This window comes from Oscarella lobularis, chromosome 2, assembly GCF_947507565.1.
Source record: "Oscarella lobularis chromosome 2, ooOscLobu1.1, whole genome shotgun sequence".
NCBI lineage: Eukaryota > Metazoa > Porifera > Homoscleromorpha > Homosclerophorida > Oscarellidae > Oscarella > Oscarella lobularis.
This window is the reverse complement of record NC_089176.1, coordinates 2,137,653-2,149,118: the sequence shown is the minus strand read 5'-3', so window position 1 is coordinate 2,149,118 and position 11,466 is coordinate 2,137,653. Positions and strand designations below refer to the sequence as shown.

Sequence of the window (11,466 nt, the reverse complement as noted above, 5' to 3'; positions counted from 1 at the left end):
TGTCGTAAGCATAGTACATGGTTCTACGAAGAACCGGATGGCTAAGATGCCATCAGTACTTACGCACGTCGTACAAGCACGTGTGTACGTACTATGTCAACGCCTACACAGATTTACCTCGATTTTGGGTCTGAGCGAGCTGCACGGGCAGTCTCAATTGATCTCGTGAGCTCTCATCAGCACTGATCCTTTCCTCAAAGCCGATGATAAATGCTGTTTCCAGTTTGCCAAGTGAGGACTCGTTTGCAAGCAAACAAAACTGTTTGCAAGCAAACAAAACTGATAATTTCCGTTGCATTCAAGCTCATCACCTATCAAATTCGATAGCAACGTACACTAACATTGAATAAGACCGAGACTGCTAGCTGTTGCCAAGGCTTATGGGAGTGACAAAAAGGAAATCTTCATCGTGATCGTTTCATATGGAAGTTGTGAGAGTCGCTGGATGGATCGCTGAGGAAGGCTGGCGCCTACTGATGCTTTCCTTTTTCGATGGAGCGGTTTGGAGCCCCGGCGTAGGTCTTCGTTCCTGCAGGAATCTAAGAAACAAGAACTACGCTCTCTGAACGCCTTTCTCCAGTACGACATCGAGCTAGAAAGTTGTCTGACGCTGCCTCTCAAGAAGCGTTACCCTCGTACGTCGGGGGGCCCCCCCAACACCTCGTCGCATCTTCGCTTCGTGCCATTTTCAGTCGACGAGGACAACTGAGCACCTTCGCCAAGCCTCAGAATGACGCGATCCGTACCAGCGAACCTCCGCAAAACGACCGCGTGGCTTTTAGTGCGCGCTACCTGCCAAATTTCGCGCAGGGAAGTTGCATTCGTTGATGTGTGTCATTTGTTCAGCCTATTTCAATCTAAAAAATATAAGCATACGCACACATCTTAAATGGCAAGCAGAGACAAAAAAAACAGATGGAAACAGTACAGTACGCATGCATGCTAGTACAGTAGGTGATGCAACAACACATGGCGCGAAGGTGCAAGACAAATTTAGGCAAAGTATGTATTGCCTAAGTATAACTACACTAAAGAAGATTTTTTGACTGTGTGAAGTTGTCTAGAAGCAGCGTCTTCAATCTGCCTTTTATCGTTTCACATATTTCATTTGCAAACAAATTTGTAAACTGATGCCCTGGAGCGTCGAGGCTGCGATGGAAAAAATCGACTTGCGAGTGCTTTCCCCACAGCTTTACGTATTTAGGCGAGACACAGGCGTCTCCAGTCGATGAAAACGCATCGATGCCACATGGCACCGTGTTCTCATTCGGAATGTATGTCTTGAAAATTCTAAGAGCGATTTCGAAGCAGGGCATCCAATCTCGGAGAAGAGACAAAGCACGCATGTTCTGCGTCGGATTCATCTGAGGGGGGAGATCAATAAAGCTGAGCTGTTTCAAATGCGAAAAGACGACAGAAAGCGGCGCATCCCTCTTAAAAACCGAACGCGGAATATCGAATTCGGCTGGACGAGGATACTGTAAATGAGGAGCATGCAAGGCTCCGACGAAGAAGTGCGCGATCGAGATGGCGTGGTCTTTTTTGAGACGAAGAGCTAATTCGTAGGCAATGAGACCGCCCATGCTATGACCATAGAAAGCGACTTTTTCCTTCTCTGCTAAGGGAATCACTGCATCGAGTGCTGCCGAGACGAGGCCGTCTAAATCGCCTATGCAAGCCTCGGTCTGCCTTCCTTCCCAACCCGGAAATTGAAGGACAGTAACGGCGATTCCGCTATCTTCCAGAAGCTTTCCCCACCGCGCGTATGCCGATACTCCTGCGGCATTCGGAGGAAAGCAGATCAGGTGGCAAAGTGTCTTGTCCTTAGGAGGATCGTTCATAGAGTATCTCGACGGATCTTGAGCCGACTCTTCGTCATGCCTTTCTTCTTTATCCACGGTCAAGTGACATAACTTCATTACAAGTCCGACTAAGAAATTCAGACTGCACCGATCGTTTAGCATGCGAACAGGAGGCACGATGACGTCAAACGCAAGATGAATTCGATCGCTCATTTCCGTAGCCATAATTGAGTCAAATCCGATCGAAACCAAAGACGCGTTTGAAGGCACCTCGTCCACACCCAAACTGGCTCCGAGCCACGTGGAAAGCAGGTCAAGAGCAAGTTCTCGCTTCTCGTGCGACGCGAGCAATGCGAATGACATTTGCGACGATTTGTCAACTCTGTGACAAACAGACTTTTCCAACTCTTTTATTCGCGAGAAACGAAACGGCGTTCCCGGCTTAGCAAGACGAACGTATTTCTCTGCGGTAAGTTTACCTTGAACGCATAAGGAAGGCAACTGGATGAGCATCGCCCGTCCCAGGCAGTCCAACGCTGACTGGTCTTTCAGTGGTGACAAACCTCTCGACTTCATCAACGTCATTAACTTGGGATTTTGCTGAAGATAGCCGACGCCGCTGATTGCTCCAAATTGAAGCGAGATACCCGGAAGTCCCAACCGTTTACGATGCTCGGCCAGAGAATTTAGCACCGTGTTGGCAATGCAGTAGCTGACTTGACCGGAATTCCCGAATAGGGAGACGACACTCGAAAACAAAACGAAATAGCGAAGATGTGTCTTCCAAGCGAGACTCTTTTGGTGCAGAAGCCAAGCTCCGTATGCCTTGGGCAGCATGACCTTTTCCATTTGATTCTTGTCCACCGCTAGAATCAAGGAATCGTGGTAGACCGCCGCGCAGTGAAATATACCAGCAAGTGCAGAAAAACCAATTTGGGAGATTTTCTGAAAGACGCGTTCCATTGCATCTTCGCTAGTCATATCAACTAGCCAGATATCGATTTGAGACTTCGTTTTTAATTGTTCTATTAGTACAGTTTCTTGGTCACCAGGAGGGCTGCGACCAAGAAGGTGCAGATGCCTCGCACCGCGATTGACCAGCCACTTGGCTAGAGACAACCCAAATCCCTTTAGCCCGCCCGTAATAAGGTAGCTTTCACCAGAACGAGCTGCAAACGAGTCTTCGGCGGGAAGAGTCAGGTTGATTCTCTCTGAGACGGCCGAGAAAGTCCACGGCGGATGCTGCAAAGCCGCTGCCAACGTGGGAAAGTTGAGTAAACGTTCAGGCTCTTCCTTATTGCAGCCGTTGAGCGTTTCGTTCGTCTCTTCTTTCAGTCGCTCCAACATGTTCATTAGCGAGCGTCCAACAAGATCGCGATAGCGCTCGTCTAACAAGTCTTGCGTCGTCATCATGGGAACGAAATTGACTAGACGTCTTTTGGCCTCCTTTTCTGATTCGACGAACCGCCGAGATTGCGCCATGTCGTATAAAACGCAACTTCCAAACGGTTTCAGGTGTCGAAGCAACTGATCTGCTTCCTTGTTTCCTATTTCATCAAGAAAGATAACTGCACTGGCCAGTTGCCCGTTCACAAGAACACTGCCTAAGCCTTGAAGAGTACATCTGCTGTCACGGTAACCGCCGCTCGAAATCGATGAATCGTGAACGAAAATGACGCGAACCTGTCGCCAGTAAAACAGTTTTGACAGAGCGGTCAAATCTTCCGTCTGCAAGTTATCGTTCGGATTCGCCCACACAAGAACTGTGCTACCGACAGCGAGAGGTAAAGCAACGGTGAACATAATCAAAGGAATAAGCAGTTTTCGTGCCGCGTTGACAATTGTGACGTTAGATAGCTTAGTTTCTACCGAAATCTTGACTGCCAGGCTCAAGGAAATGCTAACGGTGCACGATATGCTATCGGAGAGACCCAACACCGTATCTCCCACCGCGAGGTGACTTCCGTTGGCGCAACAGGCCGTTACTTCGCCGATAACCCACGCTCCGGGAAACTTTCGCGACGGCAATCTTGGCAGAGGGCTGAAACAGTTTACATTGACTATCACAGGATAGCGGCAGTCGGGACGGTCAAGTGCTGTTAATATTGGCTGTTTGGTTCTTGGCGAATAAGCTACTGTCCAGTCTGCATTAGAGACGCGAGAGGATATGGCATCCTGATTGACCTCAGTCAAGCGCGGAAAGAAAGCCGCAAACGAATCATTATTGGGGTCAACGCCACGTCGCAACGCCACCTCGTTTTCGTCGGGAGCAAAATTGAGAAAATAAGTAATAAAGTCGTGAAATAAACTCTTGGAAGAATCGGCGCTTTCTAGGTCTAACCAGAAGTAATTTCTGTCCGGCATTTCGTGAGAAAGAGAGAGAAGGCAACCGGCAACCGTTGCTTGACCGGCAGTCGCAATTTCGTCGTCACGCACCGCTTGACCGTTTTGGGTGACGAGCCAAATTCTCATCTGTGTTGCAGCATCCCATGAGAAGCCGTACAGCTGAAGTGCTTTGATAAAAGCTAGGGGAGAAGCTAGAGCTGAGTTTAGGAAGTCGGCTTTTGTCGTAGCTTCAAACACGTCGCGTTCCGATACGTCCATTAGTAGCATAACGATATCCGTATACGAAGAGGTAGTTCCATTTTTGCCCTGATCTTCCGCTACGAAGTGCGCGTCTGCTCGAATGTTTCGCTCTTTGAATTCGAAAAGCAAATTTTCTACTGTCGTCATTTGACTCTCCCTAAACCACATGATGCTAACAGCACGCGCTGAGGCATCACCGTCACTAGACAGCTCTCTTCTCTCAGCCTCCCATTTCAAAGTCCAGAAATGGGGCTTGTTGTCGTCATCAGACGACGAAATGCTTCTGAAGATCACTTTGTTGAGTTTCAAGGCAATACGACCGTCATCTGCGCCAATGAGACTCACGTCTGCATAGTGATGTCCGTTCTCGTTCTCGTGTTCCTTCAAATGAACAAAAACGTCCGAAGGAAGGGCTCCGTAAACTTCACAACTCTCCATAAACGTTGGAACTTGGATTGCAGACTTGGCCGAATCGTATTTTATGTCCGAATATATTAAGTAGGCCTGAAAACAACAATCCAAAAACGCCGGATGTATCGTGTAACGATGCAGCTCGTGACGAATCTCTTCCGTTACCGTGGCGCGAACCAATATTTCGCTTTCTTCGCGAGACAGTGCAGCCCAGTGGCACACACGAAACGCCGGACCGAACTTGTAAGCTGCTGCTTTTTGCTCCTCTGACGCGTAAATGTCAATTTCTTCTTTCGATGCCTTAGCAACTATAGAAAACCGTCTTCTTAAAGATGCCAAGTCTTCAACTCGAGCGCCATCGTCTCGCTCATCATTAGATCTAAGAATGGTCATTGTTGCGTGGGTTTGCCATGCAGACGTGGTCAACTTTCTGCTATGAACGCTGAGCCGATACTCTTCCTTTCCCGATTCCTCGGCTGTAACTCTGACATCGGCAGAGCTGTTGGGCGCGAACATAAACTTTTTCACGGCCACGTCAGTCAGAGTAAAATTAGCGGCATCGCCGAATAGCGACTTAGCCGCCGCGAGGCCCGTCTCTACGTAAGCGGCAGCTGGAGCTATGACGTCTACAATAGCGTGGTCCTTCAGCCATGGTAAGGAAGCTGGACTGTATTCGCACTTCCAGATGATCGTACTAGGTTTGCTTTGATCGTCAACGATTTCAGCAATGCTCGGCTGACGCTCATCCAGAAGAGGATGATTAGAGCTTGGACGGTCTTTGGTTGTAAACCAGCATTCTTCCCTTTGCCACGGATAGCGAGGAAGCGGTACAAACTGATAATTCCCTTCGGGATATATGTAGCTGAGATCGACCTTCGCTCCCATGACGTGAAGTCTAGCTATGCAACGTAGTAGACACGCCGTTTCGTCGCTCGAAGGCACCGCGGTGTTTTTCGGTCGTTTCAGAGTTGGAATAACTGACGATACGGAAGTCAGATTCTCGGCGGACAGAATGTCTTTGATAGCTGGAGTCAAAACGCAGTGCGCTCCTATTTCTACGAAGTTCGTGTACCCGTCTTTGAGCAACACTTTCACGGCGTCTTGGAAACGCACGGTTTGTCGAACGTTTTCCCACCAATAAGATGCTTTGCCAACGACGGCGCTATTAACGTACTCGGCTGTCACGGAGGAAACCATGGGAACTGTCACAGCACCATCTAGATCGTTTCTGTTCTCTAGGCTGCTCAAGCAGTCCAATACATCTTCTTGAAGAGAAGATTGCTGGTAACTGTGAAAAGCATTGTTAACCTTGAGCGAGACCGTTCGGACTCCGTCTTGATCGTTCAAAGCCGCCGCTTCGGCCTTGAGGGCTTCTTCATTTCCAGACAAGACAATCTGACGTGAACTGTTGATAGCGGCAACGTCTAAAACAACAGATTTACCGTTAATTCCTTCCGCCGTCCAATCTAAGCTCTTTATCCAGCGACGACTGCTCTTCGCGATTAGATCTTTGGGAAGCAAACTAAGAGCTTTGGTGGCATCTCCAAGAACGGCTAGCATGCCGCCGCGACCGCTCGTTCTTTCCAACAGTCTACCGCGATGGTATATTATTGTTGATGCCTGTTTGAGCGTCAGTAGGCCGGCAGTGTAAGCTGTGGCAACTTCGCCGACGCTGTGACCAACGACGGCTGTCGGATTGACTCCAAATTCTCGCAGAACTTCTACAATAGCCACTTCGATAGCAAAGATGCAAGGCTGAGAAATTTCTAAAGAGATAAAGACCGGTAGTACGTGAGCCTACTACTAGTGACCAATACGCGCGTTCGTACGTAGACGTGGCGGCGGCCTGTCATACAGTACAGTGTAGATGTACGTGAATCGTACCGTTCAAAAGTTTTAGGCGTTTAGACTCGTACCAGTAAAATTGCATTGCAAACGCTATATATAGCTTTAGCTTTAGTAGGGACTTGGGGAAGGAATCACGTACATCCTGAAAGTAGTACACTATCTTTGTTCCCCTGCTTTTCTGCTCGTTATTGCGATCGCGATATAACCTATAGATGATGAAAACGTCACTACAGTCAGTGCAAAGCAAACGTTAAACTGAGGCCTCCTTCGGCAACTACGACACGCGTCGTTTGACCGTTTAAAGAGTAAAAGAAAAACTACGCTTGGTACAAACCCCACGGAAGACGGTGCTATGAAGTACATCGTGAGTCACTTTTAGTATTCAGTTGCTATTTGGACGTAAAAAGTAAGCACATACGCAGTACGATAGCGGGCAGCTACATCACGTCAGCTACAAATCGACGATCAGGCAAAAGCTACGCAGCCAAATATTTGACTGAGTACCGAGTCTGTTCTCATACAATTATCTAAAGTGACCGGGGGCTGGATTTCTCCAGAAGTGCATAAAACGTCTACGTGGTACTGTATGCGGAAGTAGCAGGCCACCAGGATTTTTCATGAGCATGCAACAAGATAAAACAAAGAAAGCGAGCTCACCTGTCCGATGAATAATCGAAGCTTCGGCTGATGACGTCAAAACGTCAAATAGAGACCACGCAGCGCCGGCAGAGCAAAGATGCTTATCAATTTCCTAGAAAAAATATTCAGTTTTCCATTTCTGAAGTAATTTTCTATACCTTTATCACAGCACAAAACGTCGGATATTCATTGAGTAGCTGGCGTCCCATAGCCCACCATTGCGTTCCCATTCCAGAGAAGGCAAAGACGACAGGAACGGCTGCCGCCTCTCCTGCTTCGCTTCCCGTCACGACGTTCTCGGAAATTCTATCTTCTAAGAAGTCCGTCAAAAAGTTCATCGCTTCCCGGCAATCTCTAACGACGAGCGCCAGTCTATGGGAGTGGTGCTGGGAGCGGCAAGCAGCCGAATAGACAACACTTGGAAACAACTGAGAGGGAATTCCTTTCAGAAAATCTATCCAATTCCTCGCCTGATCTTTCAGGCCGGAAGACGATGCGGCCGACAGAAGAAGAAGAAGGTGCGATCGTTCGGTCGTCTCAGGAACAGTTTCCGTCGTCGTGACGCTGTCGTCTGCCTCGATGAAGCGTCGAGCAATAGGAGATTCCTGCAATATGACGTGAGCGTTGGCACCGCCGAATCCAAACGAACTGCAACCGACGTACGATTCAGCAAAGCCACTCGTAGGCAAATCAATAACGTCCGTACAAACTTGAACGTGCAACGCTTCGAAGGGAATGCTCGGATTAGGAACTCGAAAATGAATAGAAGGCGGGATTTTTTTCTTAGCGAGGACCAAAGCCGCTTTTATTACGCCCGCTACGCCGGCAGCGCCTTCGGTGTGACCAATATTCGACTTGACGGAGCCCACATAAAGAGGCGGTGCGTTTGACGTAGCACGCTTACGGCCAATAGCCACCCCCAGGGCAGTAGCTTCCGCTCTATCTCCGGCCTGCGTACCGGTACCGTGCGCTTCAACGTAAGAAATCGTCTCTGGCCGAATTCCTGCTCTACGACACGCCCTGGCGAGCAAGTCGATTTGAGCGTCGGAACTCGGTTGCGAGACATCGTGAGTCTTTCCGTCATTACCCATCGCTCCGCCTCTGATCGTCGCGTAGATGGGATCGCCGGATTCGAGGGCGTTGCGAAGCGACTTCAGAACGACGACGCCGGATCCTTCGCTTCTCGAATAGCCGTCAGCGGACGCGTCGAACGTCTTGCACCGGCCGTCCGGCGAGACCATCTGCGCTTGTGAAAGGCCAATGCTCGTTTCGGGACGCAGAACGAGATTGGAACCGCCGGCTATTGCCATCTCGCAGTCGCCCCGCCGAATTCCCTCGCACGCCTGATGAACGGCGTAGAGCGACGACGAGCAGGCGGTGTCGATCGTGTAGCTCGGTCCGCGAAAGTCGAACTCGTACGAGAGTCGATTCGATGCCATGCTCGGATCGGTGCCGGAATTCGTGTAGGCATTAATTGTCGTCTCTGGCGTGACGTTATAGTCGTTGTTCATGAGACCGACGTAAACGCCGGTCGTCGTGCCGCGATGGCGATTAGGCGGCATTCCGGCGTCTTCCAGCGCTTCCCACGTCACTTCGAGAAGCATTCGAATTTGAGGATCGAGATGATTCGCCTCGGCGGGCGACATTCGAAAGAATTGACGATCGAACTTGCGAAATATTTCCGAATCGACGTAGCCGCCGCGACGATTGTACATTTTGCCTTCGGTACGAGGCGTCGGGTGATAGTAGTAGTTCTCGTCGAAAAAACGATCTTTTGGAGTGTCCGATGTGCAATCGGTCGCTCCGACGATGGTCTTCCAGAAGGTGTTGACGTCGTTGACGTTGCCAGGAAAACGGCATCCTATGCCTACTATGGCAACGCATTCGTCTTCGACGTCGCGAAATTGAGACGAACTCGAGTTCATTCTTTGCTTCGCTGACGTCTGCATGATGGGTGGACCGCGTACGCCTTTTGCCTACACTTCCGAATTATAACGAGATCACTCGCAGTTGCGCTCTGTAAACACTCTTGTGGGGTCCGCTGCATATCTGTCAGGAAACGTCTACGAAAACGTCTACCAAAAGCATCGCGACACGAGACCTTGCACGACGTCTTGACTCTTCCGAAACTTCAATCTTCTTTTGTTGTTAAGGTGGTAATATCGGTACCTCGGGGCATAGCAACTGTTGCTAGGAGAAGGCGGCGCTTGTCTAATTTAGAGACTTGTCACGCCTTCTAGCTACGTAATCATTACGTTGTTTCATCGCACTAACGCTTCGCGACGAAGCCGAATCCGCGGCGGTTTCGCGTCGACCGCAGTAATGGCGACTAAAATAGTCGATGTAAGTATTTTTCGTGCACGATTTCTCTCACGCGAAGCGATTTCGGGCACAATCGCGCACACGATCGCGATCGGAAAGACCTAATCTCTGGTTTGACGAGCCATTTTTTCGATTCGTCGCCTATTTCGTGAGATACAGCACGATTTCGACGAAGTGGCGAGGAAAAAACGACCTAACTCTTCTAAAAACGGCCATATTTCGCGACCGAATTCACTAATCGAAAAAGTGGCTCGTCAAACCAGAGATTAGGGCTTGCCGATCGCGATCGCATGCTCGTTGGACCCCGAAATCGCGTATAATTCTCAAAAGCTTGCACGAAAAATGCCTACTCGGTCGTTTTCAGACACTCGCGTGGGCGGGGTTAAAGGCGTGGCTTCTAGCGCACTAGTATAGGACCTCCTCTTGCTAAACCGGACGTTCCATACGTTCCTTTGAGACTATGGAAGCAACTAGTCGGCCAATAGATAGAGGATACTTCTAAATAATTTTTGAGCGTGTGTTATTTTTTTAACACTTTAAACCCGAGGTATTGATATTACCTCCTTAACGCGCATCGCGGACTTCCCGGACCACAACGCTCGCGTTCCGTTCAGGCCATAGCGTTCAACCAGCCTCGTTCAGCCTATAGGCTAAACGTACGCTTAGATTCGGCACGCGACTCCAAAGCTCGAGGCAGCTGGCTTTTATCTTAGCCTCATGCGACTCCTAAGGTCTTAATTGCGAAAAAAGCGGTTTCATACAGAGCTATTTTTGCATGACATCTCCTTTGCCACAGGCTTCTCAGTTTTACATGCAGTGGTATAGTCACTTCACGATATAGATATGCCTCGAGATCACACGATCCAACCTGTGATCAACCGCTGTATACGCCGACCGTGACGCATTATGGATTGAAGCCGTTGGATCCAAAACATATTAGTTTACGTTAGATCAGAGAATAGCTGCGTTTGCATACTTTAGCCCGGGGGGAGTTCGTGGAAATAGCGCTTAGCCTTCTCATTATCTTACAACTTCCTCATCGCGCCGGCGGGGCGACGACGAGAATGCATCAAGTGATGGATTTCGAGGGGCTGCATGGCGAAGACAAACCGAGACTAACGCTGCAGCAGACTTTATTGCACCGGAAAGTACAACAAACAACGAAGAGCACACACAGCAGACCACGATACATGCAGACACCAACCGCAAAGACATTCAAATGACTTTTGTCAGTTTCTTGGCCCAGTTTCAGTGATGACACGTCGAAACGACGTTGAGGTACTTCTGGCAGAACTCTGCGTCGGGTTCGCACATGCACCCATTCGGAATTCCCAGATCGTGTCCGACGCTATTATTTGCCACTGCCTGGGCGGCGTGGGCGCAAGCCGGGGTGCATCCTTTAGGGTTTTCAGCAGGATCACAATCGGATAGATACGGAATGAGCAGTGGGCTGCAAGCTTTGTTGTACAGGCAGTTGAGTATTATATCCTCACAGTTGGGCAGAGCTTCTCTGATATCGATCTGAGTTGCGTAGACGAGACCGACGGCAAGGAGAGCAGCAAAGAGAGTACGCATTGTGAATTTGGAGGCACGCGTTACGATCGACTTGGCTGGAGGCTTCCGCTGAGAATGAAGCCTCTTGCCAGACTAAGTTGCTTTTATTGGCTGGGACGGCTGAAAAAACGACAGGATCTTACTAATTATGTAATTAACTAACATAACTACTGCAGTTGCGTGTGGGCCACTGGCGCCAGACATCGTTTGACGTCAATACTTCTTTACGCAAACATTTCTGATACGTCCGAAATTAGAGAAAGCGTGCACGCGCGTTTCAACATTTAGACCCTACCGCAAGCCT

At 49.2% G+C, this 11,466-nt stretch overlaps 1 protein-coding gene across 1 annotated transcript; it reads right to left on the bottom strand.

The window, feature by feature from the left end:
• Positions 1-877: 877 nt before the first annotated feature.
• Positions 878-9,345, bottom strand: LOC136200347 (phenolphthiocerol/phthiocerol polyketide synthase subunit C-like). Its single transcript, XM_065990735.1, has 3 exons — positions 7,445-9,345; positions 7,305-7,398; positions 878-6,565 (listed from the first exon to the last, which is right to left on the bottom strand). The coding sequence occupies exons 1-3, from the start codon at positions 9,233-9,235 to the stop codon at positions 1,029-1,031; spliced, it is 7,422 nt and encodes a 2,473-aa protein (XP_065846807.1). The 5' UTR covers positions 9,236-9,345; the 3' UTR covers positions 878-1,028.
• Between the last annotated feature and the right edge of the window lie 2,121 nt (positions 9,346-11,466).